Consider the following 13723-nt stretch of genomic DNA (forward strand, 5'->3'; position numbering starts at 1 on the left):
TGGAAAATATGTCGATCCATTTCAGAAGGGTTAAATTATTGCATCGGAGGACTAGAGGCCACAGCGGTCTGACTCTTTCCTCATCTCTACATACTGTATCTTGGTGGAAAATGGATGCAACTTTACTCTGGGCGGAAATAAATGCTGTGACAGTGCAAAAGGGGTTAAAGGTAGCGCACGGATGTAGTCATTAACGCTAAAAGTGGTCCAATAAAATATTAGAGCGTGTGACTATTCTGTGGCAGACAGTGTACTTTATTCATTATTGTAAAAGGAAAAATCGAAAGCGCTGTGCCTTCATTTGGCTTAAAATTATGGTTAAGTGGGAGAGAAGTTCTTTACGTGGTGTTTAACAATATTAAGCATTAACCTGCATTGACTTCTTCAGTAATATGAGCTGTAGGGCCAGCCCTCACTCGATGTGCATCAAGACCCGGCGACAGATTCACTACCGTTCCTTTTTTGAACCACTTTTGATGGGAACTGACGCCTGCAGACCGGCAGTCCCCAGAAGAGGTACAATGTAGGAGATACTCTGACTCTGTTATCTATCCCTTGCAACTTGGCGCTGCTCAAATGGGCTGAAATGACTATGCTTTCCCATTTTTACACATCACCTACGCTGCCTAAAACCTACCGTGTAGGTGATAGGTTTTAGGCAGCATAGTTGATCACCTGTTCGCACCACGACGAACGGATGATCAGTGTTGCTCACGTCACCTGTCGGAGGTCATAATGTTATGCCGGACCACTGGATGTGTGTACAAACCTTGGCACTGGCAAAGATGAAGTCTTTCCTCTGACTCTTGTCCTTCTCCTTCTCAAAGACAATGCCCAGTTTGTTCTGGACCCTCTGGGACTTGATCAGCTGACGTACTGGTGGGAGACAGGCCAGAGAAATGGGAGACAGATGGTTGGGGATGGGCAAAATCTCACGAAACGTACGCCATATTTAGCAATCTAACACGCCTATGAAAACAACCATCAAGTAGGGCTGGACGATATGGCCAAAACTTGTATCATAATATATTTCTCAATTTCGGTCGATACGATATAATTACTATATCATTATAAACAAAATACAGGCCTCTGAAAGACTGCCAAAAATGCCTACAATAGATATCTGTGCAAAGTTATGGCAATTTTTTTTTGCCACGTTTATAAAACTTTATCCAATATAACATTTTGGAAATATTTGCTTTACAATATAAAAAGGCATAAAACGACATAAAACCCAGAACGTCTGTCAGTGACAAACTGTAATCATAGACTGTAATGCATACTGAAATATCTGGAATGTCATATCACCTTTATTAAATAAAGTTATGTCGTGATATATATTGATGTTGAATTATTGTCCACCCCTACCAACAATTAAAACTGTTAGGATGAATTTCTACATATCAAAAGAAAAGGGTTAAATGAGAGCCCCTCTATCTGCTGTTTCTGCATATTATGATATAACAACCATATTATTATTATGTAGCTAGTATAAACTTTATTATCCCCATAAAGGGAAATTAATTAATTTTAGTGCCCTGACGTGTTAAAGGCGTGGCTCTACTAACGTAATATTATTGAGGATAAATAAATAAGGGGAAATAATTAAATAATCATTCATAAAAGTGGAGAAATTTACAAAAAAACATTAAAGAGGTGAGAAAGTGTTTTCTGTATTGCATGCTAATGTCAGTAGCCTAGTTTGCTTGAGTGGCCATCTCCTCACTTCTGATGCTGCACAGAGCTCTTCTCACTAGGCTGGTGTGTAAAAGCAGAGAAAAAGACGCGTTGACCTGCGGGCAATACGCTGCAAAGTCCGTGTAATTGTGCCGTGATCCGGGGACAAATCCACTTGTAAGCACTCCTCTGGCGCTGCTGTCCGGTTTGGTTTCCCCACCTTTTTTATTTTTCACCTCCATTTTATGTCGGTCGTTCAGCAAAATCCAACCGCTTTATACAAGCATAGAATCCCAGTAAAATGCTGACAGGTGAGTGTGCATTAATATCAAATAGATAAAGTAGCGAAATGACTGGCGAGTGAAAGGAAGCGAATCAAATTAATGATGAGGATGTAAATAAGGTGCTTTTAAACATTTCGATTGCTTTGTGACAATTAATTTAGCTATTTTTCCATCATAATGTCACACATTTCTTAATCCAGTCTAGTCGGTTAATTTCTCTCCTTTGATCACTAGGAGCACATTTGTGGTGCTGTTTTTTTTTCTCGTACTATCAACCAATCACAGCTCTTGAAAAACATAAAAATTTCTCTCACTTCCTCACTCAGAGACCCTCTCAGCAGCGATCTGAACCGCCCTTAAGCTAAAACACCTAGGTAGGATGTTTTAGGCTAAGATAGGAGCTCTATGACGGAGAATATGGGCACAGGTCTCTACTGGAAGGACGAATCTGATTTTGTCGAAACAAAAACGTTACATCGTGCACAGGCTGTGTCAAACAATAGGAATGAAAGAAAGAAGCCAATACAAATGATACGTTGGGATATGTTTCCCTATGTTATCAACAGGAAACTTCACTGCACAATAGCAAAAAAATAAATAAATTAAAAAACTAAAGAGGTTGTCATGAATGCAGCAGCTGAAGCAGAAATGGCAGCCGCAGACCCGCTGAATAAAGATGGCTGCTGTTAAGAACATCCCAGTTTGTGTGAGTCTTACTTTTGTCGTGCGTAAAGGTGGTCCAGTCCTCCTGATTGTCCTTCACCTTCTTCATCACGACCAGCCTCCCTCCCTCGACGTCCACGGACAACGTGTATTTCTGGCTCTTTCCTATCTTTGTCAGCTCTGCCAGGTAAACGTCCAGCTTCACCTGATTTCACAAGAAAGCAAACGTGCCGAACGGTTGTTGGTCTCTCGTCGTCTTTAGAAATGCCTGTAATGACGATTTTAGGAAGTCGCTACAGTTCATCCCACAACTATTAAGACCTCTGGCGATTGTAGGGTTACTGTAATTGTTTCATTTTACCAGCGTGTTTCTTCTGAGTGGAAGTAAAACTAAAATCTTTGGAAAGGGCTAGCCAAAATGCCGACTGACTGAATCTGTGGGCGGGGCTAAAGATTAGGGTGATGGAGGGGAGACCTTCTGAACTCAAACAACTGATGCTCATCACCAGAGAAAAATCATCACACTGCCAGTGGAAAAATGCAAAAAGCTGCTCAGCAATTATAGGAAGGGTTTGATTTGCTGTGATGCTAATAAAGATTAGAAGGGCTATTTGGCTTAAAAATAAAACCTCCAACCTTTTTTTTCTTCAAATAACCAAATCCGATTAATCTACTTATTCTCCTTTTATTTCATAAAATCAAATTACTGAAATTATTTTTTTAAATACATGCTTTTATTTCAATCATCTTGTTAGGGAGTTGACCTGAATTCAAAGTGCAGCTAAATACAAGCTTTAAAAACAGGATGGTAGGCTCTGCCATAGTAAACAATCAAAATATAGCTCTAAATGTTTGTGGTGTTACACGTCTAAATATAAAAGAAATAAATATTCACCCTCGGAGGGGAAATTTGTCTCTAAATTTAACCCATCTCTCAGTTTCAAACCGGCGACGCAAGACGCAAACTCCCGGCTCTCCAACAACTCGGCCACTTCCATGACAGGATGGAGTGGGAGTGGTGGTCTAATCTAAGAACAAGCTTTACTTGACTTGTGCAACTTCAAAATGAAATAAATAAATAAAAATAAATAAATGAATAAATAAAAATGCCTCATCTTTGGATGAAAAAAAAATTATTCCTCTTTCGAGTATTTTGACAATATATTTCCCAAAACATATATAATTGACATTGCATGATCTTACCAAAACAATTTTCCCTTCTGGGACTGTTTCAGTGCAAAGCTTCATAGAAGCTCAAGAGGCTCCAAGAGTTAAAAATTCCATTGATCAATTTGATCGATAAAATTGATTTATCGCCCAGTCAGTTATTTTTTTTCCCAAACTGATATTTATTTAGGTTTCTTATCGTCTTTTGAGATAAACCAGGTTAATTATTTTTCTCTCCCATCAGCAACAAACGTCTTGGTTGAATGAAAATAATTCTAGATCTAACTCTGCCAGGGGTATGAATCACTTTGAGCTCGTCTGTAAAATCCATTCTCGACCCTAGTCGTTATTTTACTGGAAAGCCAAGCCTAATGACGGCCCACAAAGACGCTCATCTGTGAGTCATGACAGGCTGACGCCGAGGGTCCGTGCAGAGATACGGGACTGGAAGCTGCTGACAAAAAGTCACCGCAGGCTTTCCCAGGAAGAGCTTTGTGTGTGTCCCTTCAGAATATCTGTAGAATTCTGTCATTTAAGCTGTTTCAGCTTTTCTAAATGGATCTTTTTAAATAGAGAGGTGACTATTCTCACTTTATCGAATGCTCTTTCCAATCACGGCGGTGCCAAAAGTAATAAACGGCAACGCGGCGTCAGAGGTGACCCAAGAGGAAGTGCATTACGAGCATTCTTCGTGCTACACATCAGCTGCGCTGACACATTTCCTGACTTACAGAACGCCGAGGCTGCCCTGTTTAGTCACAACTTCAGTCCGGTCTGCCATCTGCCACACTACAATTTAATCGTGCATAAAGATACTGAAACATAGCAAGCGGGTGACTCCATCTCCTCAAGAGAAACAATTAAAATGACTAACGGAACAATTTTCCCATTAAGATTTCTTTCTTTATAATATAATTTGACTTTAAAGCTGTTGATGAGCTCTACATGAGATTCTTTACTACTAATCCCTTCAAATGGTCCTTTAGTTATGTGATGGCCTCCGTGGGAACACTGGCTACCGTCACCCTGCAGGCCAAGATGTGCCCCAGTGAAGTAAATCTGCTTATGGCTGGCATCTGCGTAGGTGGGTACCTCAAAGGCCTGCACAGGAATGGCTTTGCTGTGGCGCATCGAGAAAGGCGGAGGGGAGCCCGCTGAGGACAAACTCATGTCCTGTAGCGCTTTCAGAGCCTGAGGAAACAAAAAGAAAGAGAGAGGGGAAGTAGTTTAAGTCGGGGAAAACAAAATTTAAGAGCGAGAGAGAGAAACGTAACGAGGAGCGATATACGGCATGAGGGGAGGAAAAAAAAGAGGAGATGCGTGTTTAGACATAATGCTTTTTTCCTTGCATTCTTGAGAACGCAGGAATAAATTCCCGGTCTCCTAAGAGCCGATTTAGGGAGAGCCATATTATCGCATGCGTCTGGACATGCAGCTCGACTGCACTGGAGGCCATTTCCTCCTAATGAGGGAGAGGAAACCAGACCCTGTACATTCAAACAGGACACCACAGGCTCTGTAAGCTGCAGCCTTGAACATTTATGATAATAATAATAATAATAATAATAATAATAATAATAATAATAATAATAATAATAATAATAATAATAATAATTATTATTATTATTATTATTATTATTATTATTATTATTACTAAGTTATGTTACCACCTTAAAACGTCCAAAAAAGTAAAAAACAAAACAAAAAAACAACTGGACTTTTTTTTCAAATGAGACATAAGCTTTCTAGATGGGAGGCGAAACGTCTTCAAACTTCAAAAAGAAGCCCAGTTGTTTAGTTTTTTTAACTCTTGTGGAGTGAACATGACCTGGATGCTGAGAATCTTCACCAGCACACCTTAAAACTTCAAAACTTAAAATGACAAATCAACATAAAGAATAAGAGAATAACTGGGAAGTACATGGTTTTCCAAGCATTTACAAAAATCCAAATAATGAATCCATTTCGTAGCCCGCCCCATCACTCTGGTGCTCATAAATAAAAATCCAGCATAACCGACTGGGTTCACAAGTACCCTATTTACTATTTAGGGGTTCCCTAAATAGTAAATAGTCCAAATGTGTGAAATTTAATACAACACGGCAGACAGATCAGAGGTGAAGGCATGGAGAAGTTTAAAGCAGGGTCAGGTTAAAAAATAACATCCTAAGCCTCGAACGCCTCATGGAGCACGGACCGATCCAGAATGGAGACAAAATGGAAACAGTGTGGCACTCCATACATACCAAGACACGACTGTCCATCTAAATTAAAACTGACAGGACAGGCAAGGACAGGATTAATCAGAGAAGCAGGAGCTGTAGAGATCCAGAGCTCAGGTGGAAACATCTGCTGAAAAGACGACGAAGGCCAACGGGACAAATCTGGCCTTCGTTAAAACGTGCTGATAAGAAAGCCATTGTTGAAAGGAAACCACGAAGCCTGCGGTGTGCAGTTCTACACAAAGTGTGGAAGAGACACGAGAGCTGCCCTTTATGGTCGACATGTGAAACGAGGTGGAGAAGGAAGAGCGAGCGTCGCACCATCCCCGCTGTGAAAGGTAGGGCTAACGTTATCGTACCGCAGGGATGTCTCTCTTTAGCAGCGACAGGGAAGTTAGGGGAAGGATGGATTGAGCTGAACACAAGGCGATGCTGGAAGAAAACCTGTTCGATGCTACAAAAAAAAAAAAACAACACAAGGTTCGACTTCCCGATGGACAATCATGCTAAACGTACAGCCAGAACTAGAACTAAATGCTTCAGATCCAACTCATGTGCTACTCTGGCCCAGACAAAGTCCAGACATCAATCCAACTGAGGAGCTAGGCGTGATCATTTAAGTTCACAGATTTGACTATTTTCTGAACCTAATAAAATTTGTTCTGTCGATCATAACGTAAGATATAAACTCTTGTTTGTCACTTCCTTTATGACTTCATCTTCATCTCCTGTGTCTTTTTCTCACTGACGTCAGAAGCCAAGAACAGGTTGTGAAACTCTTGACGATCACTTGGCTGTGAAGCACCCACTGCAAATGAACTGAACATGAACCTCATGCAGAGCTGAAGTCTGTGGCTGGATGTAACAGAGGAACCCTTTCTGCTTTCTGATAATATCCAACGTGTTAAGCGAGCAGCCTTGTAATCCACTGCCGTTAAATCGTGTCTTGTGGTTAGTGTTACGGCGCTGGGCAAGCTCCGTCTTTAGACACTCAGGGTCGGATCACTGGGACCGCAAAAACTTTTAATCTGTCTTTTTTATAAAATCATGGCTGCAACTATTAACTTCATACAGTAAGAAAAAAAAATCTTCTGAGCTTTTCCTGTGCTTTTATTAAGGGTCTTAATGTCAGCATCTGGCCTACATGTATTAGACTTGTTTGTCCAGCACATCCGGCCGATGCTTCCTTGGATTAGGAACTGTGAATACGAAGGCCAGTCGACACCTTTAACTTTTTGTTTTCCTCCTCAAACCATTCCTGATTTTTTTTCTTTTTTTTTTTTTTGCTTTTGCTTTCTGAAAGGATGCATTGTCCGAATGAAGCCTTCACAGCCATCAGGGAGGATAGTTTCCAAGGGTTGCAGGATACGAGGAAAACGTATAATTTAGATAATGTTGCGATTATACTGATCACGATCAACTCACATTATCCTGACTTTTTTTAAAAATTTTTTTATTACAATTTAGCCATCTCTCTGTCAGCTTTGGTATCAAAACCACTAAAAATGCCCAGCATGAATAATTGGTAGCCAGGGCACTTGAAATATACAGGGTTCCCACACCTTGGTGAACATCAAATTCAAGGACCTTTCAAGGACTTTCCAGGACCAATTTCCTCAGATTCAAGGACCACGCGTGGCGGCATTTACCTATTGTGACCGCTGAATAGGTTATCATATTTTAATACAATGCAAATTCAATAAAAGACTAAACGGCATAGAAGTTGTTGGGTCAGAAGCAATGCAAGAAAGTGGACTTAATTTATAGCCTACATTGATATTGATCATATTCATAGCCTACATTTATATCCACAGTACATGGCTATGCCATACTACATTACATATAAGATGTACATTAGCCTACCGTTTCATGGAATTTTATGGAAAAAAGTGCAGCATTGAGATGTTCAGAATTATATCAATTTGTTTTACTTTCATCTTTGATTAAGCTAGTTTTTGACTTTGACCCTGAAAAGTTGCTAAATATAGCGCCAAGGTCGCTGAGTTGGCAACACTGCGTGAATGTAACCTATTGGACGCACGTAGGCCTAAACCGTAGCCTACCAACTAACGAAGAAGAGCGAACGTACTTTTGCAAATTAAAAGTCTGCGGAATCAACATAATTTTAAAAGATCGTGTGGTAGTAAAATAATGACACATGAGTAGTCATCCGTGTGAACTTTCAACCCCACAAAAAAATTCAAGGACAAGGTGTTTTTTTTGGCTGTTTTCAAGAACTTTCAAGGGCCTTGAATTTATTTTTTTCAGATTCACAAACTTTCAAGGATTTCAAGGACCCGTGGGAACCCTGAATATATTTATTCTAATAAATTTTGCATCCAATAAGACCTTTACAATTGCATTATTTTACACCTTGGTAATTAAATAATGACTTTAAATGGATATACGTTGCCTTCACTGGCTTGCCTTCTTCCCACTGTGCATCTCGGTGCAATGTGTCCAAATCTAGATCTAGTGCACTAGTTGTCTCTCCAACAATGTAACCCTTGCTCTAGCCTAAAATGTCTTACAAAAGTTGAGATTTAAACACCTAAAAAGGCATTTGTGATTGCTGCAATAAAATCTCAGTTGGCCAGACCTTAGAAGCCGACGACCAACCACGCGAATGAGGTTTTCTTGAACACCCCAACGTCCCTAAAATAGCGAGTGTGAGCGTGGACAGGAAAAGAAAGTCAGAGTCGCTGGCGAAAAGAGGAAGCAGACCTGATTGTGTGTGAAGATTAAAGCCCACGTTTAGATTCTGTGTGGCTTTTTTTCTTTCTGTTTTACCTTCTTCTCAATGGAGGACAGCAGGTCTTTGAGAATAGCCAGCTTGGTCACCAAGTTCTCCAGCTCCTGGTCTCCTCCCTGATTCACCGACTGATGGATGAAGGAAAAAAAATAAATATTATAACCCCTCTGATCTCAGTTGTTTTTAAACACAGAAGACGAACTTAGCTAATGGTGACGTATAAATGTTGAATTTTTTCAGGGTTATTATCTTAAACGGCTGCACTATCCATGTAAAAATAGCACAGCTTCGTTACAAACCCTTTCGTCAGTGACTAAAGTGGCTGCTGAAATGATGTCAACAAATAAAATCCTATAAGAAGTTGAACTTTTTCCTATGTCAGCTAGAGATTATTTAGTTTATGGCTTTCAAAATGTTATCTGCAGGGCAAAAAGTTAGATCAGCATCCAGTGCTGGCTCGCGTCTGGACCATGACGAGGGACAATGAAGTGTTTTGTCAGAAGGACCAAAAGTGGATTATAGTTAAAACGTTTAAGGCAAGGTTAAAGTGTTCGACATGTGGCGTCTGCAAATGCTTGTGACCTCGCTGACACACCAGCTAGATTTTAGACTATTTTTGGATCAGCTTCCCCAAAGTAATTTCCTCACAGTTTATTCTTCCTTTGTGTGCGGCTTGACTCGCCCCTCCAAACACGGCTCGTCCATGACCGTCTCCTTTAAGGTTATTTCTGGTCAGCTAGTCACGTGCCTGATTCTGCACCAACAAAGCACGGTGCGAAACATTTAGTGTTGCGAATAAGGCAATTTTCTGCCCGTACGTCGGGTCCAAAATTTTTCCTCAATAAAGATATTCAAGCTTGGCTAGCCTACAGCTTCCAAATCCTTTTAAGAAGGTAGACATCACTGGAAGACCTGATGTGATTCTTCATGGTATTGCACTGCTTTTTAATTTTGCATGTAACCTTCAAGAATCCATATTCCTTCTTCCCGATTTCTTTAGATTATTATTTTAGATGATGATGATGTCCCACAAGGAAGCGGTGTTTGAGGTGTTGCCTTAAAGTACATCAACAGGTGGGTTTTTCTAGTTACCTCAACGATGTGAATTAACCTTATAAAGTCCAGACGTCATCATTTGGGCTTTTTACGAACTGTTCAAATGTAAAGTAGTAATCTTGGTGTATGTAAACTTCTGAATTTGGAGAAAGTACCAAAAAAAGTCTCTCTTTGATTGTTCAGGCATCGAGCAAATAGAAACAGTTTTGATAACCTTAAGTGACCTGAAACAGGAAAACCTCAGTCCGCGTTGATGTCAAAGAGGGAGAAAATAAAGTTATGTGCTTTTATACACATAAACATTTGTATGTAAATATAGAGTGTGGACAATCACCAGGGAATCCACACTGCAACCTCATCAATGAGAGGACCAGGATGATCCTGTAAATAATGATGAAATAAATTTTAAAAATGCAAAATGTAAAAACCTTAGCGTGTCACGGAGGCCACTAACATGTCTCGTCAAACAGTTTTTGTATTCACAGTTTCTTTTAAACAACCTTTTTTTAACAGGTTTGCTTTTCCTTTTTACTGTCAGGTGCAGATAAAATGAGCTTCATTGTGTAACAAATCTCCAGCAGAAGTGCTTGACTTGTACTTTAAACACTGTTGTGTGTTTAAATGCCTTAAAAGAAGTCCAAAAACGTTTGATAATGATAACATAAAAGTTATATACACCAAGCCTCTATCCTTATAATGTTTTGATGATCCTTTTTGTGGAGAAACACAGCTCCAGCGTCGGGCGCAATTAGCAGACATAAACAGATGTGGCGTCATCTAGCGACAGTATCGCAGAACTATCATTATGCCGGTTTGCCTAATTAATAAATCAAAATTTAATTTTTTTCGCTCATGGAATCATTTTTTTGTTTTGTTTTCCACTACAACTTGGACCATTCTTCATCATTTTGCCTGGAATAGCCATTAGCCGCTTCCTTGTTTTAAGCCCTGCTGCGCAGTACGTCCGTCCGTTAAAACCGTAAATAAACATGAAAGGCTTTATTTACTAACAAATTGAGCAAAAACAAAACAGAAAAACACCAAAGCAACAACTAAAACCACCAGGAAGACATGGTAATTTTTTTTTACAAAATCTTTGTATGCAACCAGAGTGAGCTATGCACCTTTAAAAACGGAATAAATAACATAATATACGGCATCATAAAGCTTTTGAAGCACCATTTCATATTTAAAAAAATTTGATGAATGGTTCGAGTCAGCTCAAAAGTGGGAATTTCAGCAGGCTGACAATCTGAAATATGGGCAAGTCAACACAGAGGCCTGCTTTGATTCACATTAAACAACAAAATCATGGCAACAATAACACATACATGAAGACAAGGCTGCATACCTGTTGGATCATCTTAGAGACCATGAAAGCACTCTGCTGATCAAACACTTTAGAGAGGATCTCCAGACCAGACAGAACCTTATCCACCTCCCTGGAGGAGAAAAAAACAATACAGATATCTGCTTGTTTTCAGACTTTCAGCCCTTTCATTTACTTTATTCAGATTTTTCTGTTTATAGGAGCCTCTTTTCAAAAACTCTAAAGCTGCAGAATGAACTGATGATGAACAAGCATGTGATTTACTTGTCTATTTTCACAACGTTTCAAAGTGCATCACGTGCCGCTGAGACTAAAACGAGGAAGCTGGCAGCTCTGCAGGATCGTTACATTCAGAGACATAAAAGCCGCCTCTGTTCGGGTAACAGGTCATGCATCTGCGCGTCTCTGCGGCTCACCCGTTGAGACGTTTACAGGAGGCCACCAGCGTCTTGTTGAGATGAGGCAGGGAGGACGCTCCCTGTTTGACGGCCTCCAGGTCCAGGGCGTAGCTGCCCTTCAGGTACTCGTGGGAGATGGTGCTCAGGCCGTTGGCTGCCGGAGTGCTAAAACAAACCCGTTCAAGACAAATTAGTCTGAAGTAGATTGAAAGGTTAAAGCAAAAGCAAATGTATGCATTTTGTTTTTACTCTGTACTCTACTTTGTTGTAATGTATTCACACTTGCTGTGTTTGCTACGTGTCTTGTGTGTGTGTGTGTGTGTGTGTGTGTGTGTGTGTGTGTGTGTGTGTACAGCATTTTGACAGGATATTCCTCTAAACCAATTTGTTCTTGCAATGAAACTCAGACACAGTAAAACAAAAAAAGAGAAGATAACAGCTTCACAATGTCTCAGACGACTATTTTTCTGCAACCTGGGCAGCAAATAACTTCAGGGGCACGCTGGTGGCGCTGGAGAAGCACGCTTAGGCTATAGTCCTCGAAGTGGCTGACCCAGATTCGACTCCGTGTCACAACCCCCCCACCCAAAAAAAATAAATAAATAAATAAATAAATAAATAAATAATAATAATAATAATAATAATAACTTAAGAAAATTTTCTTGTGGTTCAATAAACAATTTGATTCTTTGTACATATAAGCGGTACATGCCACATCTGTACCGCTTATTTGTTGCTGGTAATAACACTTCAGAAAAATATTATTTTCTTGTTCATAAAGGTACTCAAATTCCTTAAACCAACGAGTGAGAAAACGGATTGATTTTTAATAATAGCAGATATTAAAAATAAATTGTGTCCTTCCTCTAAACTTTCCCACCAGTGATTCATAAAACACACACACACACAAAAAAAAAAGATCATGAGTCATAAGTAGAAACAGCTAATTTTAACGGGCAAATTTACGCTTCTTTCCGTGACAAAATGAGGCCTGCGGTGAGAAACTCGCCACCTTGCCAGCGTTTGAACAAAGATCAGAAAACGGCGAGCAGAAAACTCGCGCGCCTGTTGCTTGGTGAAGCATAAACAGGTCTGAAGCGCTCCGTCACAGAACCGCTAACACTTCATCAAAGCCCTGCATCCTCTGTGAGGAGTGTGGCTTCCAGCAGGATGCGGTTTACCTTCTCTACAAAGACAGATGGGGGGGGGGGGGGACACATGTCGCAGAGCGGAGGGTGAGAGGATGAGTCGGCGTCTGATCGTGAAACTGAATCTGAGACAGCACTCGCTATATTTGATCTAAAACTATTTTCTGCAGCGCCAGTATGTGAGGGGAAACATATAAAGCGACATTCTGTTCCTGTGACCTGGGCTTATTGTCAAGCAACGCGTCAAGTGTTGAGCTGAGGCAACGCGTTTCCCCTGGGTGCATTGGAAACGTGGCCGCGTCTGTCGTTACTGTCAGCAGGGTAACAACCGAGTGGTCCCGGACAGACTTTGTACCTTTCTGTAGGCGTTTCAGGTCCGGGGGGAGTGGAGGTGGAGGCAGAGCGAGGGGGGAGGGGCGGCTTCTCATCCTCTCCGTCTGCGAGTTACAGAAAAATCAGCGTTAATTTGACAGGAAACACAGGAACGAGTCTTAATCTTCAATCTGCTTCACATTTTGTTAGGTACACTAAACTCGGTTGCATTTCATTGGGATTTTATGTGATAGACAAGTACAAGCTGGCGAGTCATTGCGACGACAAAGGAAGCTGTTACACAATAAACAAAATTGAACAAATAAAAATCAGAAAAGTGTGGGCTGCATTTGTATCTAGGCAACTTTATTGTAATGTTGTCAAATAAAACACCGGTGCAACCATCCGCCTTCAGGAATACCTGAACCTCAGACTGGATCAAGACGCCCAATTCTCACGTCTTAAAACATATTCTCTACTGCATTTAGGTCAAGACTTTGACTAGGCCACTCTAACATATCAATATCTAGTCCTGAGGAAAGCTTTCCTTAGATGTTTCTCCGGTTCACCACACCTGAATCGGACAAACGTCTCTTCAGTAGGCTCCTGCAGAGCTTGATGACGTGCTGACGTGGTAATCCAGCCGTGTTGCAGCATGAACGCGAATAAAACAGGCAGGACACCAACCCTTTAGAGCCGGAGTTGGACGACCCA

The 13723-nt window shown here is 40.6% G+C and overlaps 1 protein-coding gene across 1 annotated transcript in view; it reads right to left on the bottom strand.

Moving 5' to 3' along the window:
* inppl1a (inositol polyphosphate phosphatase-like 1a) overlaps positions 1–13723 on the bottom strand; it is a 52819-nt gene that overhangs the window by 19798 nt on the left and 19298 nt on the right. Inside the window, exons 4-10 of the mRNA XM_012859374.3 lie at positions 13053–13134; positions 11568–11714; positions 11173–11263; positions 8804–8893; positions 4884–4982; positions 2679–2829; positions 770–876 (exon numbers count right to left, since the gene is read on the bottom strand). Coding sequence (XP_012714828.2) covers positions 770–876; positions 2679–2829; positions 4884–4982; positions 8804–8893; positions 11173–11263; positions 11568–11714; positions 13053–13134 — 767 coding nt within the window. The remainder of the gene's footprint in view (positions 1–769; positions 877–2678; positions 2830–4883; positions 4983–8803; positions 8894–11172; positions 11264–11567; positions 11715–13052; positions 13135–13723) is intronic.

This window comes from Fundulus heteroclitus, chromosome 18 (assembly GCF_011125445.2).
Source record: "Fundulus heteroclitus isolate FHET01 chromosome 18, MU-UCD_Fhet_4.1, whole genome shotgun sequence".
Lineage (NCBI taxonomy): Eukaryota > Metazoa > Chordata > Actinopteri > Cyprinodontiformes > Fundulidae > Fundulus > Fundulus heteroclitus.